General features: G+C 35.4%; 2 protein-coding genes across 6 annotated transcripts in view; one reads left to right on the plus strand and one right to left on the minus strand.

The window, feature by feature from the left end:
* Positions 1–2,717: 2,717 nt before the first annotated feature.
* On the minus strand, positions 2,718–17,134 carry LOC110463296 (uncharacterized protein C8orf74 homolog). Of its 3 annotated transcripts, none has more exons than XM_021517788.1 (6): positions 17,067–17,134; positions 9,249–9,441; positions 8,482–8,894; positions 8,113–8,254; positions 5,972–5,997; positions 3,928–4,002 (listed from the first exon to the last, which is right to left on the minus strand). In XM_021517788.1, the coding sequence occupies exons 1-5, from the start codon at positions 17,115–17,117 to the stop codon at positions 5,993–5,995; spliced, it is 804 nt and encodes a 267-aa protein (XP_021373463.1). In that variant the 5' UTR covers positions 17,118–17,134; the 3' UTR covers positions 3,928–4,002; positions 5,972–5,992. The 3 variants fall into 3 exon arrangements, with proteins under 3 accessions (XP_021373461.1, XP_021373463.1, XP_021373464.1); XM_021517789.1 differs by having other exon boundaries at positions 3,944–4,002; positions 5,976–5,997; XM_021517786.1 differs by lacking the exon at positions 5,972–5,997 and having other exon boundaries at positions 2,718–4,002.
* A 208-nt stretch (positions 17,135–17,342) lies between these two features.
* The window catches only part of LOC110463269 (lipoxygenase homology domain-containing protein 1-like), an 80,651-nt gene continuing 72,201 nt past the window's right edge, over positions 17,343–25,792 (plus strand). For all 3 annotated transcript variants that reach the window (XM_021517718.1, XM_021517720.1, XM_021517721.1), the window contains exons 1-10: positions 17,343–17,421; positions 17,972–18,788; positions 19,293–19,494; positions 21,591–21,754; positions 22,040–22,126; positions 22,362–22,494; positions 22,866–23,017; positions 23,266–23,344; positions 23,759–23,840; positions 24,235–24,325. In XM_021517718.1, coding sequence (XP_021373393.1) covers positions 17,991–18,788; positions 19,293–19,494; positions 21,591–21,754; positions 22,040–22,126; positions 22,362–22,494; positions 22,866–23,017; positions 23,266–23,344; positions 23,759–23,840; positions 24,235–24,325 — 1,788 coding nt within the window. In that variant the 5' untranslated portion in view covers positions 17,343–17,421; positions 17,972–17,990. The remainder of the gene's footprint in view (positions 17,422–17,971; positions 18,789–19,292; positions 19,495–21,590; positions 21,755–22,039; positions 22,127–22,361; positions 22,495–22,865; positions 23,018–23,265; positions 23,345–23,758; positions 23,841–24,234; positions 24,326–25,792) is intronic.

The raw sequence follows: 25,792 nt of genomic DNA on the forward strand, positions 1-25,792 counted from the left end.
GCTGCCACTATCAAACACCTTCAGTCGCTTCCATACACTATTAAGTACAATTCAGAAATAGGTACCGGAATATTATTTACAGCTCATGTCACTCAGTCATGATTATGTGAAAAATACAGGTCAAAGCACTGTTAAATTTGTTGTTTTGAGAATATGTTGCTTCACTTTCTAAGAAAACCATGCCACTTAATAATTCAGAATAAAAATTTCAATAAAATATTTTTCTAAAAGCAGGATTTACATATAGTACCAGAGTATGTACTATTGGTTTCAGATGATCAGGAAGGATAGGGTAATTACATATAGTTCCAATATGTTGGTTTGTGTGGGGTTTTATATCCTCATAACAGCTTAGATCAGAATGAGGATGGGTGCCTTAGGGGGATACCACTGAAAAGAAGGCGAAGGGAAGTGACAAAATATGTAGATCTCAAGTGTGGCAGTTGAAGCTGCAGATCAATTTAAGTTTGAAGACACATTAGATAACTGTGTTGTACTGCAGGGCCCCCACATTATTTGCCTCTTGTGACAATTTAAGTTTGAAGACACATTAGATAACTGTCTTGTACTGCAGGGCCCCCACGTTATTTGCCTCTTGTGACACATAAGATAACTGTCTTGTACTGCAGGGCCCCCACATTATTTGCCTCTTGTGACACATTAGATAACTGTCTTGTACTGCAGGGCCCCCACATTATTTGCCTCTTGTGACACATTAGATAACTGTCTTGTACTGCAGGGCCCCCACATTATTTGCCTCTTGTGACACATTAGATAACTGTCTTGTACTGCAGGGCCCCCACATTATTTGCCTCTTGTGACACATTAGATAACTGTCTTGTACTGCAGGGCCCCCACATTATTTGCCTCTTGTGACACATTAGATAACTGTCTTGTACTGCAGGGCCCCCACATTATTTGCCTCTTGTGACACATTAGATAACTGTCTTGTACTGCAGGGCCCCCACATTATTTGCCTCTTGTGACACATTAGATAACTGTCTTGTACTGCAGGGCCCCCACATTATTTGCCTCTTGTGACACATTAGATAACTGTCTTGTACTGCAGGGCCCCCACATTATTTGCCTCTTGTGACACATTAGATAACTGTCTTGTACTGCAGGGCCCCCACATTATTTGCCTCTTGTGACACATTAGATAACTGTCTTGTACTGCAGGGCCCCCACATTATTTGCCTCTTGTGACACATTAGATAACTGTCTTGTACTGCAGGGCCCCCACATTATTTGCCTCTTGTGACACATTAGATAACTGTCTTGTACTGCAGGGCCCCCACATTATTTGCCTCTTGTGACACATTAGATAACTGTCTTGTACTGCAGGGCCCCCACATTATTTGCCTCTTGTGACACATTAGATAACTGTCTTGTACTGCAGGGCCCCCACATTATTTGCCTCTTGTGACACATTAGATAACTGTCTTGTACTGCAGGGCCCCCACATTATTTGCCTCTTGTGACACATTAGATAACTGTCTTGTACTGCAGGGCCCCCACATTATTTGCCTCTTGTGACACATTAGATAACTGTCTTGTACTGCAGGGCCCCCACATTATTTGCCTCTTGTGACACATTAGATAACTGTCTTGTACTGCAGGGCCCCCACATTATTTGCCTCTTGTGACACATTAGATAACTGTCTTGTACTGCAGGGCCCCCACATTATTTGCCTCTTGTGACACATTAGATAACTGTCTTGTACTGCAGGGCCCCCACATTATTTGCCTCTTGTGACACATTAGATAACTGTCTTGTACTGCAGGGCCCCCACATTATTTGCCTCTTGTGACACATTAGATAACTGTCTTGTACTGCAGGGCCCCCACATTATTTGCCTCTTGTGACACATTAGATAACTGTCTTGTACTGCAGGGCCCCCACATTATTTGCCTCTTGTGACACATTAGATAACTGTCTTGTACTGCAGGGCCCCCACATTATTTGCCTCTTGTGACACATTAGATAACTGTCTTGTACTGCAGGGCCCCCACATTATTTGCCTCTTGTGACACATTAGATAACTGTCTTGTACTGCAGGGCCCCCACATTATTTGCCTCTTGTGACACATTAGATAACTGTCTTGTACTGCAGGGCCCCCACATTATTTGCCTCTTGTGACACATTAGATAACTGTCTTGTACTGCAGGGCCCCCACATTATTTGCCTCTTGTGACACATTAGATAACTGTCTTGTACTGCAGGGCCCCCACATTATTTGCCTCTTGTGACACATTAGATAACTGTCTTGTACTGCAGGGCCCCCACATTATTTGCCTCTTGTGACACATTAGATAACTGTCTTGTACTGCAGGGCCCCCACATTAGTCGCCTCTTGTGACACATTAGATAACTGTCTTGTACTGCAGGGCCCCCACATTATTTGCCTCTTGTGACGCATTAGATAACTGTCTTGTACTGCAGGGCCCCCACATTAGTCGCCTCTTGTGACACATTAGATAAGTGTCTTGTACTGCAGGGCCCTCACATTAGTCGCCTTTTGTGACACATTAGATAACTGTCCTGTACTGCAGGGGCCCCGCATTAGTCGCCTCTTGTGACAATTTGCAGTGGGATACAGCTGGACTATTCCTCCTTGTAAACTATATGGATGTAATATTTTATAACCAGATAATTAAGTGTGAGTATTTTGTGAAGATAACTTATACCTGTCTGACAATGCAATTACACAAGACAATGTGGTAGATCTATTTTATTAAGTAGTACATGCAAAACAGTAGGTCTATTTCATTTGCAGTACATACACTTAAAACAGTAGGGTTTATTTCATTTGCAGTACACACAAAGAAGGAGATCTATTTCATTTTGTGCATACAAAACAGCAGTAGGTGTATGTATACAAAGTGGTAGATCTATTTCAGTTATAGGAAATAAATAGATCTTTTTAATTTTAACACAACTTTACAACTGTTACTATATAATATCAGAAACACATAAAGTTATCACATAAAGTAGTTTTACAATGTGTACCAGAATGTTAAATTGTTTAACAATGTGTAACAGTATGTTTACTGTCACGTTTGAAATCTCACCACACTTTACCTCAGATCACATCCATTATCACTCTTCCATAAAAAACAGTCATAATTTTTTCTTGAATTTCAGAAAACACGAATGTTTTAAAACGCTCTCTACAGTAATTGTCCTTATTCATAATCAAGTAAATGTGAAACCTTGTGTAGATTTCCAGTTAGCTTTGTCAGGTTAACTGTAATATTTATACTTTCAGTTTGTACTTATTGAAGAATTGCAAAATATTTTAAAACCACATCAATTTCACTTCCAACTCTACTTTAAATATTGATGTGTTTAAGATGCATTGCTAACAATTTCATAAAAATAAATATATTACCAGTATAAACACATCACAGCAACATTGTATCTGTATTGCAGCAAAACAAGGAACATCTCTAGTCAAAGATATTTTAGACTATTGCCCTCAGAGACATGCTGAACAAATTGATGAGAATTAAAGAGCTCATAGAAAGGATCGTCTCCAGTGAGGTTGAATCACTTAATTGAAATTAGTAGTCAAAACAACCTTTGGGGAACATTCCTTTTGAAATTCAATCCAGCTTGCCAGAACCTGAAATTAATATGTGATTGGTCCTTTAAAGCACAAGCCTTTAAAAACAATGACAATTTTGAAAACAAGTAACAAGAAAATGTTTCAATAACTGAAATATTATTAAACTCAACCAATCAAATTTTCTCATACAGGTGTTTTTTTTACAAAATAATGAAGTCCGTATTGCAATGTTTATCACAGAAAGTTTAGACCACACAACAAGTATTTTGTCTGTTGGAGGAAGACAGTGTCTGATCCATCAGGACTTGGAGGCGCTACTCCGGCTCCTACTTGACCCTGTTGACTTCTTGCCGTCTTCCTTAGGACTTTTAGGTTTCCTCACTGGAGTCACTGTTGGTGTCTTCGGCTTCGTGTTGAATCTCGGAGGCTGGCCTGTAAAATAGATACCAAATATATGTCTATACTAATATTGCAGTGAATGAAATGGACAAATGACTGGTTCTCACAGGAAAATATTGCACCTGTAGAAATTGAGTAAACATGAAAGCAAAGATATCTAATAAACTGGGCCAGAAAAAAAACCCAGTGGTTACAAATAGTAACTCGGTCTTTGATGATTAGTTTCAGTCTTTTTTGAATGTGAAAAAAAGGAAATGCAAGAATGGTCTTATATATACTGTATTCTTTTAAATACTTTCAACATAATTTGACAGATGCCGTTTTGAATAAACGAGATTTTACAGCACAGTTATCTCCCTCTTAACATTCCAAGGGAGATAATTGTTACATACACTGGTTTAATGTGTAAAGTAGCATTTTATCAGCATCTAAAATTGGTGCATGACTTCTGGGGAACAAGGGATAGTGAGGCCCCTGTGGTTGGTGGACAACTGCTGAAGGTGCCCATGCGTACTCTGTTCTGGAGCATCATAACTAGAGGAGGTAAGTACAAGTCGTCTCTATACAACAGCTGTTTGTCTCACAGGAACCTGGATTGCTGTTTATATCATATTCATCCTAGTATCATATCAGTTAGTTTTAATCTCTGAAAGTTCAGCTTTGTCCAATATTGAGGACCATGATACCCGGTCTGGGCTTGTAACCAGTAAAACACAGGGTCATAATTAGTTAACCACGACTAAGCTGTTCGATATCAAACCTGTGGCTACAGGCAATATATTGTACCAGTTATTGGTCTAAAATGTTCAGTGAAACAGGTTTCTGGTAACATTACAAATTTGAGTGTCTGGATTCACTTGACGAAAACAATTTAATAGATTGAGTAAAATAAAGGATGTTTCTGTCTATCTGTTATAAAATTTAGAAGAGGTTTCTCCCCCTAACTATAGCATGTCTGACACTTGTCTAAATAAAAAGCTGCACAACAAAAATAAATTAAAATCATTAATGGGGTGACTTTAATTAGACATGCTTTGCAATGAAATGTTGTGTAACATAATAGTTCATGCAATAATTTATTAACCTACATATTGATGGCATGTATATATTATTACAGTATTTCTCTGACTGACATGCATTATACAAGTATTATAGCGACCTGGAGTCCTGTTGTTGGATGAATCGATCCCCCATTGTATATGTGAATTTTTCACTTATCAGGAAGTCTGCACATCAATATTATGCTATTTGTATTCATCAATTGTTGATTAAAAAAAAATCAAAAAATCACTGCATATCACATGGCAAACAAATTCAGTAAATAAGCTGTCAAACTTCACACCAAAACACCAACTTATCCATATTAACATTTTCAGGCCATAACTTTTTTCTAATTGACTTATTAAGACTGGAATTTGATGGATTTCTGACAACCTGATTGAAAGACCAATCTTTGTTATACACTACATTAATGTAAAACATGCTGTTATACCCTAAATCAATGCAAGCCTATACTGCATAAAAATGACAAAGACAGGACTTCCCAAAATTTAAAATATAAAGACTTAAAAAAGACTTATACTTTAAATATACAATGCTTTTCAAATCACAAGATCTGTTCATTTTGTAACTGTTGCCCTGTAGGCAGAATTAATAATATATAACCTTCATTTCTGGCTTTCAAGCTAATAACATCTGATTTATAGATTTGTCAATACTTACTTGTTTTTACCACAAAGCACTTGCTCTAAAGCCATTCACAATTTTATTCTTAATGTAATTTGTAGATTTTATGTTATTTTGTAAGAACAATTTTGTGAATTTCCCAGACAAAATTTGATTAGGGTTTCAGTCAACAGATGTTCTGCTCTTATGCTCTGAACTCTGGTATTGTACTTTGACTATTGATGTTTATTATCATCAGGCTCTGTATTTAAATGTCCTAGACCCCTGATGTGAGTTCAGACTAACGACACAAACTGTTAATCACTCTTAAACATACTTTCCTGGAATATCAATATTGTTAACCTGAAAATGTACCAGTTAGAAATAGATATGTTTATATACATATTTATAAAAACATACAGAATATGAATTTATACAATATATCCCCAACAGTTTGTTAGACATTTGTAAGGACTTAATTACACAAACAATAAGCTGTTTAACATGTGTATGGTTGTAAATGACAGCCCTGGCCAACATTGACCCAGAAACAAACAAGTGCATTGGCTTCTATTGTAGCAAAATAAAACAGCCACATGTTTTGTATAAATGGTTGTGAGGTTGCTCGGATACTTACATGTTCTCATCATCTACAAGTGGGTCTTAAAGCAAATCATTATCACCAAACATTATATCATTATGATAGTCATTTTGATGGATTATATTTTTATTAAATTATTTATATTGTCCCCTAAATGACCCTTTTCTATAATCTGTACAAAATCATCAATAAATTGCTTGACAGGAAAGGAACAATAAAACAAAGTGGCTAATCAGAATTTGTACCTGGGACTCTAGTGAAATTTAAATGGATGCTCTCCCTATAAAGCTGTCTGATTAGTTCTCTTCTGTTTCTTACACACATAGTATTTGTTTGAATTTTACCTTACCTGGTCTAAATTAGAACCAAGATGCATGTATACTGTACTTTAGCATATGTCTACATCCATCAACAATTTCTTTAAACAACTTCTTCTTCATTGAAAATTTGACAGGAAACATTCTTAGATGTTGAGGATTCAAAACTATATAAATGGAAGAGCTGAGGGAATGGGTCTTAATTGGGTAATGTAGCTTCTTTGCTTTAAGCCACATTGTCGAACTGTATGATGGATATCAATCAAATTTGGTTAAAAAAAAGTTCTCAAGTGGTGATGATTCAAAATGTACAATCTGGAGGACTGACATGCTAGGGAGCTGAAGGGCACGATACAAAAGTAACTGTTTGCTTAGCATAAAGACAGATGAACACAATCAGACCAACAGGATTTGCCCTGGATCCCACCTGTGCCCCTTGGGACTCAGTCCCTGGATTATGACATGGAAACAGTTGAGAGACCAGGCCCATGATATATTCAGGAAGAGACAAACACAACCATTTGTCCATGCTATCAGGATTGGAACTAGGGTCTGGTCCACCCCTGGGGACCTGTTTTCCTTTGGTCATAATTTGGCAAAAACAGTTAGGATCTCCAGAACTATAGCTATGTTCTTGGTAAGCATGAAAAAACAAACAAACATGTTTTCAATATGAGTATCAGAGTCTGGTCTTAGGATCATAACATGGAAAGATAAAAATCCCCAACCAATGACCACAGATCACAACCAAATTTCTTATGAAGCATTATTGTTCCATGGAACTTTCCATGGGCCATGGGAAACAATAGGAAAATTGAAGCAATCAAATTTACTTGAAACATCCTTGGGAACAGGGAATCAACTGTTGTATGATGAAGAAATGTTGTCACCCTGGGTATTGAAAGGCAAAGCCAAAAAAAGGGGGGAAAAGGGGAAGTATTTGCAATATTGCTATGAACGAATATTTTGCAATGATTGCCTAAAGATTAAATATCCAGGTGAGCAATACAGGGTCAATGGGTCCCTTTTATATTATTGCTGATGTCATTTTAACATAGTTTTCCTGATAATTAGTTGCTTTTACCTGATAAGGACATTCAGGGACATTTTGAGAAATTTTGACGATGAAATTGTTATGGATCAAAATAAAAGGTTGGCTTTTCAGATATACTTTGGAAATGAAAGGAAGGAATTATCTGTCAAGGCAATACAGTAGTTAGTTGGGAATTAAAATAGAAACTGATTGGTTCTCTATGACTTAACCCTTTCACCACTGTAGACCATAATGGACTCATCCATATCAATGTATGGTAGAGCCTACTAAAGTTACATAGGGGTGAAAGGGTTAAACAGCCATAAAACATTTCAAAAGATTATACAGAGTTCTATACCTTTAATGTATGCATGTTTGAGGTTGGAAACTAGAAGACAGTAAATATGGATAAATGTACATTAAAAATTAGAGAGACAAAATGGATATTTTTTAGAGGAAATCTGTACTAAACAGAAATATTTCTTTTATGCATTTGTTTCTGCAAAGGCTGGAATTTCCAAACTTACCCATGTTAGGGGGGCGAGGGATGCTTGTCTTCTCCAGTTTAAGCTCCAGACTCTCCTTCATGTCTGTAACGTTGCCTTTAATCTTTTCCACCATAGCACTGGTGTGTGCTTGTAACACCTCTCGAATTATCTCCCCTACTTTCTATAAAAAATAAAATTTTGATTTAAAAACAAAATTTCTCATGAAAGACACAATACTTTAAGTATCATAACAATTGAATATAATTTATCACCATCATTCCTTTATAAATAGAAATATACAGTGTTTATGTCGAACAAATGAACAAAACAGTTCAGTTTTAGTTTGATATAAATTATTGCTCAAGTCTGTTAAAGCTCCCGATAAACAAACCCACTATTTACACCTACTTCTTTATTTAACGGCTGTTGTTGCTGAGTATCTGTGACTGTCTTTATGATCTGTTCCTTCTGTTGAATGGCTTCTGCGGCTTGTTTCTCTCGTTTGGCGACCCTCTGTTCAGCACAATCCCTCTCCTTCTGTTCTACTGCCTCATATTTCTGGTTATATTCCCAGATGCGTTTCTCTTTTGCTGTCTTTAAGGCTTCTGAACATGATGATGGGGGAGTATGAATCTCTAACTGGACATTGGGTACCTCACTTTCACGATCATGTGTAAATACAAATTGGAATAGTCTGTAATGCCTCATGAATGTTAAAAACACATACTCTGCATAAACTTTGTAATTTCTTGAAGCTAGAACAAATCCCAAATCTTCTGATTTCTGTTTGAATAATTCCAAAGTATCTGGAAGACTTTTACCTGAAACAAAGGAAGTATAATTTTTGTAATAAAAACACAAGAAAATCATAGTTTGAAAGTGAATTAGGTCATATATAGATACGTCAGTTCAGCAACATCAATTAACCTACCAATAATCAGATAGAGAACATCAACTTATCTTAAATAGCTTAGGATTATATGACACTGTGAAAATGATGTCTAATTTTGACAAGGCTTTTTTACAAAGCTTTTTTATAACATTTTTATAAGGTTTACATATTGTTATAAAACGTGAAAGTGGACTTGTGAAGCTCACCTAATATATTCAGATCAAGAAACCTAATTCTAATACATGTACTGCGTCATTACACCTACTTAGCCATCGTTGCGTACCTATTGATTCCTGTAAGAGTTGCTCGGAGAATTCCACAGCAACACACACCTGGTCCCAAGAGAAGCCCTTTTCAACAGCAAACATGAGGCAATCATGTAGGAAATCCAAATGGATGTCTTGGCGCATGGCCAGCTCTGGGTTGAAAGGCTGCCATCCTAAATGTTTCAGGAGACACTGCTTTCCTTGTTCTTTCTGAAAGAAATATATGATACATGTTTTAAATTTTCTTTGCCCAGGAATGCTTCATAACTGTTACGTGTATATTGTACATGTAAAAGTCACTTCACTTTGGCTAGAGGGGTCTTAATTTTCCCTATCTGATGAGGATTTAAATCTTGATTTCCATTAGCTCTACATTTACATCTACAAAATATTGACCACCTTCATCAAGTTGAAGATTATGTCAAGGTGACAGTGAGAGGATGCTAACGCTAAGATGAGAAGGAAAGAATAATGAGGGAGAGATAGAATGATAGAGAAGAAATGGCTTAGTGGAGAGGGCAAATTGCAGATTTGAAAGCTTAAGTCCAGGAAATTGATGCTATGTTAGGTGACAAGGAGTTCCAGTCAATGATGGTTCTTGGAACGAAGGAGTATTTACATGCCTGTGTTCTACATTAGAGAGTTTGATATGTATTTTGGTGTGCATGTCTTGTAAGGTGGGGTGGAGAGAGTTTGATATGTATTTTGGTGTGCATGTCTTGTAATGCGGGTTTGAGGGACAAGGAGATGTTTTCTGATGTTGACTTTATTGTATGTTATTTTGTGTAGTGTTTAGCCACATATAATAACTTTCCTTCTATGTTCAAGGGAATGCCAGTTTAGGTGTTCTATCATGTCACTAACACTGGAGGTGTTTCTGTGTTTGTTGGTTGCTCTTCTTTGTACCATTTTTATATGCCCGTCAAATTTGACGGAAGTATTATGGTATAGATTTTTCTTAACGATCTCTTCGAAACTTGGTATACATTATAATCATGATATGAAGTTGTGTCTCCCTTAAAAGAATTTTGATTCTACAATTTTTCCAAAAGTTATTGCCCTTTGTTCATTTCAGTATTTGATTTTTTGTCCGGAGATCCCCTCCTACATTTTGATGGATTTCTTTGAAACTTAGTAGGCTAAAAAATCATGATATGTTGTATTTTCTTGAAAAAAAATTTGATTCAACAATTTTTGCAAAAGTTATTGCCCTTTGTTTATTTCAGTGTTTGATTTGTCCGGCAATCTCCTCCTACATTTTTCAACGGATCTCTTTGAAACTTGGTAGACATTATAATCATGATATGAAGTTGTGTCTCCCTTAAAAGAATTTTGATTCGACGATTTTTGCAAAAGTACTTGATTTTTCTGTCCGGGGATTTTCTCCTACATTTTTTATAGCATGTCAGCTAACCACTCTTAGAATGATGCAGATCTTTTTTCAATGTAAGAAAGTATATAACACTATATGGCATTCGACGGGCATATATTGTTCCGCCCCGCGGTACTCTTGTTATATTGTTTTATTTGTTTATGTCTGTCTTGTTGTTAGGGTCCTTAACTGAGCAGGCATATTCTAGAGATGGTCTTCCTAGGGTTTTATATGCCTGCTCCTTGACAGAACTTGAAGCGATCTTAAGTTTCCTATGGAGAGCCCAGAGTGGAATTGGCTTTTTCACATTTATGTTTGATATGTGGGATTCCCATTTCAGGTTCGACTGTATAGTGACACTTAGGTATTTAGCTTTGTCTACATATTGAAACCCCATTTTGTGTAGTAAGTAAGTATGATGTTGGACCTGTTTGTTGTTTTTAATGGAGAGTATGTTACATTTGTTTGGGTGGAATGACATTTCCCAAAGACTTTTCCCATCCAGGTCTTCTTGAAGACGAAGAGCATCAGAAGGGCATGTAATAACTATAGATACAAAATGATGTCATCTGCGAAAAGGCGTACAGTGGATTTTAAACCAACAGGGATGTCATTCATTTAGAATAGGAAGAGAGATGGACCTAAAACTGAGCCCTGAAGGACTCCAGACTTAACTTCGACGTATACAGATCTTTCCCCCCGACAATCACAGACTGTTTTCTATTACTCAGGAAGTTCTCAATCCAGTCCGTATTTACCTTCTCAATGATTCAATAATACCTAGCTTAGCTTATGACAGAGGAGAGAATGACTCACCTTGTCAAAAGCTTTCAAAAAGTTCATTATGTGGACATCAGTTTGCTTCCATATATCTATGTTATTAGTGACATCATCAATAAATTCACGTAATTGGGTTTCACATGACAGAAACCTGCAGAAGCCATGCTGGAGCAGGGTCATGATGTTATTTTGGTCTGTGTTGTTCATGATGTTACTATATATATAGCTAACCACTATAATTATGCTCTAGTAGCTTGCTACATATACAGGTAAGTGAAACCGGTCTATAGTTTCAGGGTTTATCTTAGATCCTTTTTTGTAAAAAAGAGAAACATGGGCTAATTTAACCTCCAGTCATTGGGAACAGAGCCAGAGTGAATAGATCGGTTAAATATAGAGAGAATTGGAGCAATTTCTGGTGGAAGATGCCTAAAGCTCAGTGGTTCGATGTGAGACAAAGTTATTATCTAAGATCCTGCTTTTAACTGCATATCACAATAATAATTTGATAATTTCACATAGAATATATTTGCACACAATTTTAATACAATTAATACTGGATAAATATATACAAGTATAACTTCACTTGGAAAAGTGTATAAAATATCCATTGAACTAAACAACTTTTTATGCTCAACAAGAATAAAGATTTTCTACTTAAAATGGCAATACCATGTATTAATGTAGATCTATATTTATGTATTAGAACATGTATATAAAAATAGAAATCCAAACTGCATCTAAATTTTTTGACATGAAATATTATCACATATTGCATTTCCAGTTATCGAAAAATTATATTTTGTTATTGGGATTAATTTATTGCTTTTAAATTGGTCATTGTCTCTTGTTAATTGTACCATTGATTTACAGACGCAGTATACATGCATGGGTCCATCTGGCATGATAATAAGAGCGTAGCAAACAGCTGCAACCTTTTGGCAACCTTTTCTGGCAAATTGATTTGTTTGCTGCAAACTCTATCTTTTTATTTCTGTACGGGTAGCTCTACATTTACATCTACAAAATATTGACCACCATCATCAAGTTGAAGATTATGTCAAGGTGACAGTGAGAGGATGCTAACGCTAAGACGAGAAGGAAAGAAAAAGAGATAGAAAGATAGAGAAGAAATGGCTTAAAAGCGCCCAAGCGAAGCTCTTCAATGGTAACACATGCATGCATAAACAGAGTTGCTTCCCCTTTCTACACCTTGTCTTTATGGGTTTTTTCAACCGGAAGTAGACGTCCAGTGGGGAAACAGGAAGTCAAAGTGTAACCTTGAAGCAAAGACAATTGTGTTTCAACCCATACATGGACATCTTCATATAGTGAAAACAATACCCATGTTTTATTACTTATTTATTTAGGTAAAAACTAATATACATTCTGAGTGAAAAAAATCTATCGCATAAATTTTGATACTAGCAGACATGAAACGTCGTTCAGAGATTATCATACTATGATGTCACAAGCACGTCACACTCCATCGGCCTTCATTGGTTATTTCCGGAAGGATGAAAAATAACCAGAAAATCTTGGAACTGATAGCCGTTGCATTTATCTTTTTGTCGGTGCTTCATGACTTTTTAATTTCAGTTCTTGCCACAGACACAAAAAATAAAAAAAGTGGGTTCGTAATCTCCTAAACGGTAGCAGATATGATCACAGTCTATATTGTACAATATAGGACATGGAATGAAGGTGTTATTGCAACATTTTCAAGTGGGTCAAAAATCCAATATGGCCGCCATGACGTCATACATATGTACCTCAAAATCTTAAAATGGCCATTTCTCAAAAACGGTTTAATTTACAGAATTGACGCAATTATATTATATGTAGATAAACTTAGGGGCTAACTTTTATTTCGTCGTGTTATTTCATTTTAAGGTCAAATAAAAAAGCTCGCTGTTGGGTCAAAGGTCACAATTTTTAAAAAACATTCATTTTTCATTGTTTTCTACAGATCGATGGAGGATGTCATTCCGATGAAGTTGATGTCTAAAGTTTTTCTGTAACATTTTCCGTTAAGGTTGTATGCCATTTTGAAATATTTCCTTTGATCTTTTAAAAATATCGCAATATTTTAAATCTTGTTTTACTCCAATATGACAAATATTTCGTTTAGTTGTTATGGAAAAGATTTCCCCAGACGTCCTCTAACATTTGGTAACATTTTCAACTTCATCAAGAAAACAAAATGGCCGCCATGACGACATAGGGTAAAATCTTTAAAACCACTATAACTCGAAACCCGTTGATTGTACAAAATTTGTGAAAGTAAATTATTTGTAGATAATTTCCGTATCTAACTTTTTCTAACAGATTGATAAATAATGTCATTCCGATGAATTCGATGTCTTTAGTTTTTCTGTTACATTTACCGTTAAAGTTGTACGCCATTTTGAATATTTCCTTTGATCTTTTAAAATGCTGACAATATGTTAACACTTCAGCGATCTTCTTCTCCAATTCTGCCATTGCAATATTAACCACAATTGGTAAATGTATTCCTCTAGGGGCCCTTACGAACTTATGTTACTTTTTGGAGCCATTAATATTCCAAGATGGCCGCCACAAACTCTGATTGGTTAACAGCCTATACCATAATATTTCGTTAACGATATCTAGCACGAGGTTGATCTTTGGATATCATATAGAGATAGTCAAGGGCAAATTTTTTCTTTCATATTGTTTTTACAAAAAATGTCAACTTCCGGTTTCCGGCAGGGGTCAAAGTTAAAAGGCACTATATTTGGTACCAACCTTAAAAAAAAATCTTCTTATATTAAAGATTCTGAGATGTCGGGGTATCAGGTTTGAAAAAATGGTTGACATTGATCAACTATCAAGGTCACAATCAAGGTCACAAACTTCATATGTGCTATTTTAAGATAATGACTTCAAAAACCTTCTTCTAAATTTTTAGCAGGTCTAGAGTCCTACTATTTGATACATAACATGGTCAGGTGATTGACTATCAAGTTTGAAAAAATGATTGACCTTGAATGACTTTCAAGGTCACAGAGGTCATATGTGTAAAAATATTGAAACCACTTTTTCTGAATAACCAATATCTCCAGGGTAACGATGTTTGGCAAAGAAGCATGCTTGAATGAAGGGCTTTAAAGTGTGTGCAAATGAACGACCTTGACCTACTCCAAATATAATTTCAAAGGGGGAAAGTTGAAAACCGTTTTCATTTTTGTGCGATTGTGAAGTGCTTTCAGTGATCTCAGTACTTTGATTTATAACAAGACATCTAATACACGCTGGTAATACTACATCGATTACTACGCACTCCCAATCTTAAAAATATGGACAGTTTACATCTCTATTGCATTGGGTAAACATCAGCCTTTCTTTGGCGTGGCAAACCCAACCGATATAGACACAGAGATAGTTTCAATTAATTGTCCTGATGTACATAGTGGACGGACTATATGAAAACATTTACAGACTACATTCGTAGTATACAACTAAGCCCATTGAATGCCTACATTAATCCATTCTTTCTCTGACATCATTTCGCACTCTGGGAATGCCCCACTACTTAGTCAGCTACTGTAGACTTGCACAGCTTATTATTAGAAGGCCAAATCAGTCCTTACAGTGAAAAGCCCGTCAAATTGTTAGCCAACAATTTCTAGTTTTATTTGGCATCATTACCTGTCAAACCTCAGTGACAGTTACAAAACTTGAAATTCAATCCAGTGTTCCAGGATGGAACAGGAATTCAGACAATATAATACATATCGATATAACGACAATTTTAGTTACATCAAAGTATTACAATGTTTTCTTTTTATAATTTCATTTTTTTAACTAACATCTCTATACACTTACTTTCATAAACTTATAGTCAAATATGTAATATGCACTTATTTCAATCATTCTTTTTGTGACCTGACGGAAACACATAGAGGATTTAATTTTTAATGTGGGAGGAAGCTGGAGTATCCAGAGAAAACCTGCGTGGTTGGGCAGGTAACCAGGATTGAATCCGGCCATCTTGGTGAAGACGAGAAGTCTATCCACTGCACCATCCGACCCATCACATACGTTATGATGGGTCAGGTGGCGCAGTGGATAGCGCGAAAAAAATCTACATACGGGAGACTGGGGCAAGTTCGGCCACCCCTGATATTTTTGTTTTTGAGCTAATATTTACAACTTAAAAGATCTTAGCAGTTTAGTTGACTAGGCATTCACACGAAAAATGGCGAGGAAAACGCTAATTTAAAATTACTAAACAGGAGAAAATCATGATCTCGCTTCTAGTTATGCGAACTTTCTGTAAAGGGAATTGCTATTTTTTTACGGTCAAACGTATGAGGCGCCGTTTTGGTATTTATTCACAAAATGTGATATCATTAAATCGATTTGATGATATCATTAGTTATTTTGTGATATCACAATTTCCAATTTATGATATCATTAAATTTGGCTTTTTTTATGATATCATAAATTTGAATACCAGGTATATGATATCATAAATTTGAATATATGATATCATAAATTTGAATATATGATATCATAAATTTGAATATATATCATAAATTTGAATACAGGTATATGATATCATTAAAAGAATTTGTGATATCATAAAATCGATTTCATGATATCATATATTCAAATTTATGATATCATTAATTTGATTTAATGCGATTTAATGATATCGTTAATTCGAATTTGTGATATCATTAAATATATTTTTCTAAGGACTGCTCCGCTCCCTCAGAAAGCGGATGTGGAATTAAAGAATGGTAATTCTGTTTGGACTGCCGTTCGCACCAATTTGACGAAGATGGATGGAGTGGTGGCCAATGCTCTATTTAGCATTGGACAATGAAATTGAAGATGAGTTTAGGCCTAACGTTAGCCGTTTATATCAGAGAACCGTAGATCTGTTCAGACCAAAACGGGATATGATCTATCGATATATTCGTTCTACATTATTCAGTTATTCTCGTCTCGGCAGCGTGGATCAGCACACCATTTAAGATAGACAATGCAACAAAACCAAGCGTTTAAATATACATCTTTGTTGTCCATAGACTAAAACTGAGATGGGGAAAACTCATTATTTCGTGCTAACAGTTTCTTATTTTATGATATCATTAAATCAGGCTTTTTTATGATATTATGAATTCGAATTTGTGATATCATTAAATCGATCTTATGATATTATTTATTCCATTTTATGATATCATAAAATCGATTTAATGATATCAAAAATTCGAATTCATGATATCATAAAATAGCCTGATTTAATGATATCATAAAATCTACTTAATGATATCACATTTTGTGAATAAATACCAAAACGGCGCCCCATACAAACGTGTAACACACTGACAGCTTCAAATGCTATACATAAAAAAACCTAGTTTTATTGTTATCCCTCGACTAGCCGACTTTAAATAAATTTTATCTTACCTCATTCTGAAAGCAGTATTATCTCATTCTGAATCAGTAAATATTATAGATCAACAAAAGCTTCGTCTTTTAAGGCTTTGCCTTTTCATATTAAATCAACTTTCACTTTCGACGTCCATAAACTAATGTGTGTCCAATCAACTGCCAGGAAATATATACCATCGAATCACTCATTTTTGTTTGTTTGCTAATACAGTTGAATTCTACCGATTGAATCGTTCGTATGATGTTTCTAACATACCGAAAGACTGGCGACGTGCTGTGCTGCAGTTGTTGATAAAGTCGTCGCCATTTTGTTGCTACCAAGCTTTAAACGTGATTCTCGTAAAATCTCGAACATGTTAATTTCTTTAATGCAAGGAACATTGAAATTTTACTTAATATATAGGTTTTATTTTTGTATACTGATTTTACATAAATGTATAACAAATTGAAATCGTGCTAATTAGTTGACAAATGACAAGAACCAGTTATTTACCGACCTATTGTAAAACGAAATCACGTGATTAGAAACGAGATTTGGCACCTGCTTCATGTGGATTACTTTCCTGTAACGATAGTAAACAACACGGATATGTCATCCCAGTACAAACCAGGTATATTACAAATGCAGATCGACACAGGCAACGTTTTAATCTGTTGGATTGCATGTATTTATAGAGTTTTAGTCTAAATTAACCAACATCATATTACCAATTAACAAAAATAGGCATGCCCGCGAAAAGATAATTCATGTTGGACTAAAGCTCCGATTCCCAATATACACCAGTGCGAGATATAATACACATCAGATTCATCAAGTATTTCTTAATGAGTGCATACAGTTTTATATATCCTTTGTCGATTGACATGCCTATGGTAAAGAGAGGGTGTATAATTAGTTTATAAAATACCTGAAAAATACTAGTTAGTGTGCATATATATGTTCTAATAGGTGTAAAATTATATGATGGTAGGTTGCAGATTTCACTGCTTTGAAAATATTTTTTTCCCAAGGTTTACAATAAAAAAGAATTGTTTTAGTTAAAAAATGTTAAAGAGAAAGAGCTGTATTTGTTCCAGTCTGTTGTGAATCAATTGACAGATTTTACAAGTATAATTTAAATTATAATAATTTAATAATTTTGTTAATTGACAACATATTAGGAGGATGACTTGAAGAGTAATGGCCGACGCTTACACTGTGGACTCCAAAGGGAGGGGCCCAGGGGAGGGGTCTGACACAACCTCCATCAATACGGTGGGGGAAAAGAAGCAGGTGCGGATAGCCAAGCCAAAATCACGCAAACTCAAACCTTTGTTTGAGTCAGATTCGCAGAGTATGGAGGAGGGAAGGAACCGTAAAGATCCTATACAGCACAGTCGTGCATCTTTGACTGCTCCAGCACAAGCAAAAATATGTTACTTCTACAAAGATGATGATTACACATTCCAATCATTGAAGGTAGCAGTCAGTGACCGTAAATATAAGAGACTTGATACTCTCTTTAGTGAATTATCAAAAAGGATGCCAGGGTTAAACTATGGTGTTCGCAGTGTTTTCACACCTAAAGGAAGAGATAAAGTTGAGAGTTTTGATCAACTGACGAACGATCAAAAATACATCTGCTCAACTCAGCGTCATACACTGAAAGGATTGGATATAAACAAAGTGGACAACCGGGAAATCTGGCATGCAACTCGACCTCCAAGTGGACGTAGGGCATACAACCGTTTGGTCAGGGACTCGCGGTTACGAGAGGGTCGATTTAGGAAAACAGGCAAACGAGACCCACAGATGGCATATGCTTATTATTCTTCTATGCCTAAAAAGGTGACAATTATGAGAAATGGGGACCCAACAAACCGTCATGTCATGATATTTAACAGAAGGACTGCCCAGACATTTGAACAAGTGCTCAACGATATTGGGGGAACAGTTAAATTTGCTGCTAGGCACCTTTACAACATTGAAGGAAAGGAGGTCAGTATTTATAGGATGTCCATAGACAGGAACTTTGTGAAAACATTGTCTATGTAGCAAACTTTTTCTTATGATTAGAAAATAAAAATAGTTCTATAGTTGGATTAGAGCTATTATCTGCTGTGGAACCACACATGTTAGTTTTGGTTTCCAGAAACAGTCCAGAATTTTAATCTTGACTTTGCAAACTGTTCATAAATTAAAAATTACCTTAAATTTACATAACATAAAGGATCAATAAAAAGTGTTTTAAGTTAGGCAACAGGGAATATCAGTTTCAAACTTTTCAGTATTTTTTTTATCTCCAAATGCACACGATTATGCTCAGATTACAAGATTCCACTGAAGTTACAAGATTATTTAAAAAACATGTTTCTGTCATTAAACTTTGCCTGTAATGGACCATAAAATTAGGGTATGGTAATTCTTAATTTTTCCAACTGTTTATTTACTGATGTCTTATTGATCGTAGGAGATTTGTAATAAAACCATTAACTACAACAGGTAAAGAGTTTACAACAGTTGATGACTGGCCCAGATATATTGATCGTAGGAGGGAAAGAACCTTTCCGAGCTATGGAGGGTGTCTCCTTCACACCACGCCAGTCCAGACTTGCATTATCTCGTGGGGGCCTCAGCACTGGAGGAGGGTCTGACATGATTGCGAGGAAAATGCAAGAACGACGAGAGAGATTAAAAAAAACTCGTAAGTTTACATTGGAATTTTATATCCGGCACATCAGTAGTATTCTAGGAGTAAAAGGTTAATTTGCTCTTGATGTATTGTGTGCTATAGATAATTTTAATTCAGGTAAAGTTTGGTAGATTGATATTCAGGTTGATTAGAATGAGACGTCCCTTTCTAAGGAGTGCAAAAGTACAGTCCCATATTTTGATAAAGCAGCAAAGGACTATTGTATGCATTGTTTACAGATATATATATATAACGTAGTCTGGAGTGCCTAAATGATGACATTCAATAAGTTGTGTCTATTTCTGCTGTAGTAAGACAGATATGCATTCGTTTTCATACTTTGGTAATTTATCATTAAAACAAGCTCACATTCTTGTTTTGTTTATTTGTTTTAAAATCAATATGCCAAGAAAAATTACATAAAACGATTTTCCATAAAAGTCCTGTTGTTATATATATCGATGAAATACTGAACCTATTAGATCTAATTGTTGGCATGCAGAAATGTAAATAAATGTAAATGGTTTAGATGGTAATTTAATGCCATGTTTATTCACATTTGTTTGACAAAAATTATGTAGGGTAGTGTTGAGAGCTAATGGAGGAAACTCCCATAGCATTGTGTCTGGTGTGGCTAACATAATACAAATGTACAGAACATATTGAATGAAAAAAAGATTAAAATCAAACAAACATAATTATATGTCATTTCACGTTTGGAAGTCAAAATTCTGCATATATCACATGTGTGCATTTTCTTTGCTGTATGGAACCCGCTTTAAACATATTCAATAGATGTTTAATGATTATACATTTACATCGTTGGATAAGGAGTGCTATTTGTAGCTGAAATTTATTAGAGGCTTGGTCAAGAAAATCTTCTATTAACATTAAAAGAAGAAAGAAAAAACCCACTTTGTAACAACAACTTAAGAATCCAGGATTACAAGACATTTGTACAAGTCCCTCTTTGTATAGATATATGAAATGACTATACCAGTTCAGCTGTACAAGTCCCTCTTTGTATAAATATATGAAATGACCGTACCAGTTCATCTGTACAAGTCCCTCTTTGTAGAGATACATGTGTATGAAATGACTATCCCAGTTCAGCTGTACAAGTCCCTCTTTGTAGAGATACATGTGTATGAAATGACTATACCAGTTTAGCTGTACAAGGCCCTCTTTGTATAGATACATGAATATGAAATGACTATACCAGTGCAGCTGTACAAGTCCATCTTTTTATATATACATGTATATTTGAAATGACTAGACCAGTTCAGCTGTACAAGTCCCTCTTTGAATAGATATATGAAACGACTATACCAGTTCAGCTGTACAAGTCCCTCTTTGTAGAGATACATGTGTATGAAATGACTATCCCAGTTTAGCTGTACAAGTCCCTCTTCGTATAGATACATGTATATGAAACGACTATACCAGTTCAGCTGTACCAGTCCATCTTTGTATAGATACATGTATCTGAAATGACTATACCAGTTCAGCTGTACAATTCCCTCTTTGTATAGATATATGAAATGACCATTCCAGTTCATCTGTACAAGTCCCTCTTTGAATAGATATATGAAATGACTATACTAGTTCAGCTGTACAAGTCCCTCTTTCTATAGATACATGTATATGAAACGACTATACCAGTTCAGCTGTACCAGTCCATCTTTGTATAGATACATGTATATTTGAATTGACTATACCAGTTCAGCTGTACAAGTCCCTCTTTGTATAGATACATGTGTATGAAATGACTATACCAGTTCAGCTGTACAAGTCCATCTTTGTATAGATACATGTATATTTGAAATGACTATACCAGTTCAGCTGTACAAGTCCCTCTTTGTATAGATACATGTATATGAAATGACTATACCAGTTTAGCTGTACAAGTCCCTCTTTGTATAGATACATGTATATGAAATGACTATACCAGTTCAGCTGTACAAGTCCCTCTTTGTATAGATATATGAAATGACTATACCAGTTCAGCTGTCAAATCAAAACTGTATGTAAGGCAATTGAAGTACATTTGGTATCAAGTGCTTGAAACAGGTATTTAGAGGGTAATTTATTTTCTGTCCTGTGTTTAGAGGGTAGATGGAAAGTCCTGGTGCAGACCAACAAACACCCATCCACTGGGACACCGGCTCAGGTAACACTGACTGTGTATGGACACAAGGGAAACTCGGGACCCATTGCACTCGGAAACGGAGATGGAACTCAATTCAAAAGTGGAAATCTAGATACATTTGATGTATGTATTAGTGGCGCGAATTAAAATTATGCACAATTTACTCAGTCTGATTATTAAATAAATTGTAGTACAGCTGTTAGTTCTTTAATTAAATGTTTGAGATTTAAAGGTCAAAGCACAATGTGAATGCATTCCTTTTTTGTATTCTGGGTGAAGTTTGAAAGATATTAGTATTGCATTATATGTTGAGGTAGAATTCAATTGTAATTTTTTTTTTAATGAGAAGACTTACATCATACATAATAACTATGAATTGTAAGTATTATATGTGATTTGATTTTATAGGTGTCTGTGGGATCGATAGGAGAGATATATAAGATCCGTATCGGACATGACAACTCTGGAGACAATCCAGGCTGGTTGTGTGATGAGGTTCGTCAATCCAACAGTTTCAGTTCAAAGCTCAAGCTTAAAATATTTTTCAAATTTTGATTTAAAAATCAAGATTAAAACAAAATCAAATCAAAGTATTAAACCAATGATTTGAATAGTATGATGAAAAACATAAAAAATTTCAAAGAATGTTTTGAGTTGGGGAAAAGTATCAAAGTTGAAGGTTTATTTGTATAGATAATTATAAAACCATGGTCAATGTCCCTCTTTGTAGGTAAAGATGATGGACACGCATACTGCAGAGGAACTGAGGTTTGAGTGTCACCGCTGGATGGCGCGAGACGAGGATGATATGGAGATCTGTCGGGAGATGCCAGCTGTACGCAAGAGAGAGCCCATACTACCAGGCAGGTGTACACATCCACAGCATGCTGTCATGAAGTTCCAAATAAAGCATGATGTCAATGTTCATATACATGAGGTTTTGAGGTCATATGACCAATATGCAACAAGTCATTTGGCTGTATAGGCCATAAGGTCAGAGTGAAAAGTCAAACCTTTTAGGTTTTTTTTTCTCCATCTGGGGCCTGTTGAGTTTAGGAGGTAAGAGTAAAACATCCGATCTCATGATCTACATGAGTATTCTATCTCCGCACAAGGCTGTAGGATTCATCAGGTCACAACAATGTTAAAACCCTACTCAGGTCTAAATGATTGAACAAATAACACTTCTCCTTTACTACTTTGTTGATATTGACTCGTTATTATATTTTTACAGTGATGCGGTATGAGGTTAGTGTGCATACAGGAAGTCTGTGGAATGCTGGGACAGATGCCAATGTGTACATGACCGTATATGGTGATCGTGGAGATACTGGTGTGAGACAGCTCTTCTCAAAAGCCAAGAATGCAGTTTTTCAACAGGGCCAGGTAGGTGTCCAATGCTGCACGACCTCCAGTCAAGTTTCCACCTTGCTCATTCAAATATGAAACCAAAATTTATCAATTCATTTGTTTTCTTTAATAAATAATATTTTAATAAATTAAACATATTGGAGTTCTGAAATGAAGCACAAATCTGTTAATTTCATAATGATTACAGAGTTGTTGATTTAAATAACATCTCATTAGTGCTAGGTTTGAAAACCCATAATCAAAAGTTTGGTATCGTGTTGTAGGAGGATATGTTTACTCTGGAGGCTGTCAGTCTTGGCCGTCTGAAGCGGGTCATCATTGGTCACGATGGTACCGGTTCTGGTAAGTAATCATGGTAATAAATGTACATTTATAACAAAACAAAGTGATGAAATATAAGCCATTTGTTTTTATCATTGAGGGTAAAAATAAAGTAGATATGTATTGTAAATAAATTTTTGTTGTTATTTAAGAAAATAATATACTATTGATGATCTCGAACGTGGTCATACTTAGCACAAATGCATGGGGTGTACTGTATGTGTCAAGACTTTCATCCCAACACATTTGGTGACAATAATCACATGAACTTGTTGACAATAGGACAAAAGTAGTTCATTGAAGCAAATTATTTTGCTATTGATTTAAAAATGAATTTTAGCCAGTTGATTTACTTTTATAATACATGTATATTGGATTGAGATTGTTTGTGTGTTATTGATGGTTCATCAGATTACAATCTTACAATGTATTTAGGAAATGGCTGGTTTCTGGAGAAAGTTGTGATCAGGGAACCAAATAGCAAGGCCACAGATGACTATACCTTCTACTGTGGAAAGTAAGACACAATTTGGTTTTGTGAATGTAGAAATTGTATCCCTTATCCCTTACAGATATAAACTTATACAGATATACTAAACTTAATGATGTACTGGTCAGAAGACAAGCTTAATGTACTGACTGTGTTTCTTTTTCATTTTCATCTTTCATAACACTGTGATTTCTTCTTCAATTTTGTTGCAGTTTAAATCGGGAAATAAACGGGAAAACATTTGAAAAACTATTTAGAGCCTAATAGATTAATTGAAATGTCCTGCGTTATTTCGTAAGTTATATAAAATGCTTTTTAAATGTTGAATAATATGATAGTGTATTATTCAAAAATATATTTCTAATATGAAAGTTGTCTGTCTGGTCTAAATTCTAATTTCATGACTTTTTGTTTTATTTAGGTGGCTAGATGAAGGAGAAGATGATGGGAAAATTGTGAGGGAGCTGAAAGTACAGGAAGAATACATGGATGACATACTCGAAAAACGAAATGTGAGTGAGATCTCTGACGAATCTGACGATGTTGGCTTGGATATTTGGTTTCAGTATAAAATTGATCTGTAATTATAATCAGATCTACTCCGTTAGTTAAATTTCCATGTTTATTACTCATTTGTATATTATTATGGTATAATTATCTGGAGCATCCTTATTTATTGTCGTTTAGTGATGCTTCATCTGTTTCATAGTACTGTGAAATTAATGGCAGCAGCTTTAAAGTTACTCAACTGCAGCAAGTTATTTTATATTGTTTCATACTATGAAGTTGTTTTGAACTAAGAACTGGAACTAGTAATAGTTTCTATGTTTATATGTTGTTTACTGTTATAGACATTGATTCATGCTTTGGTCACAAACACTGCTTCATGTTATAAATGCTGCTTCAAGTAATGAATGCTGCTTTAAGTAATGAACTCTGCTTCGTGATATGAATATTGCTTCAAGTAATGAGCACTGCTCCATGTTATGAATGCTGCTTCATGATATGATCATCGCTTCAAGTAATGAGCATTTAGAATCAAATAGTGATTTAAACACTAAATGAGCAGATATCACATGTATTGCTTTCATCTGTATTACAAGTTTTAAGTATAAACATAGTTTAGGCGGTTTTGCTCTATAACATTGATAGCGTGCTGCTTTGTTGTCACGGACAGTGTAAGCTGTGAACTGTTGGTAACCTAATCAATTGTCCATCCATTTGTAATTAACTTTTCTGTAACTCTGGTGCACATATATATCACAGTCTATTGACATCATTGTAACTACCATGCTTAATATCACTCTCAGTCTTTTTTTTTGTCTCTTTCTTGTCTTTTACATTCTAACAAAGCCTCATTTGTGTGTGTATATCATTTTGCGCCTTTGGGTCGCTCAAAGGACGAAGATTATAACACTACATGCAATCTAACATATATGTTCACTTGTCTGCGTCAGCACATTCTCTGACTTTATGCACTTGCACTTAAAGTTTTGGCTAGGTACTCAGTGCTTAGTCTGGTATGAAAATGGGGATATAGTATAGCCCTGGGGTATGCAATTTTGTATTTAGATCACCATCCTGCAGGCAGTTTTTAAAATATTCTACAAGTCTGATCCATATTCAAAATTAATACAATCAGGATTTTTCGTGAGTATCAGGCTAGGGGAATTGTACACCCTGTTAGCCAGGGAAGCGCTATGTTTAAAGGAGTTGTGTAATAGGAGTATAAGGCATCCTATATAGGCATATATGTGGGCATCAGACACTTCTGTGCACTAAGATGGTGCTGAAAGGTTTTGGAAAACTTTTCCTTTGATCCTGAAAAGGTATTTCATTTGTTATATATTTGCTAATGTGCTAGGAAGGAGTTGTACTTGTAACATGTATAAAAAGGGGAGTTTACTTTCTGTGTCCACAGAACTGTTTGACATATGGGGAAAAAATAGAAAATGTTTATGCTTACAGAGCGAATGACA

The sequence above is a fragment of the Mizuhopecten yessoensis genome, unplaced genomic scaffold, assembly GCF_002113885.1.
Source record: "Mizuhopecten yessoensis strain PY_sf001 unplaced genomic scaffold, ASM211388v2 scaffold10885, whole genome shotgun sequence".
Classification (NCBI taxonomy): Eukaryota; Metazoa; Mollusca; class Bivalvia; order Pectinida; family Pectinidae; genus Mizuhopecten; species Mizuhopecten yessoensis.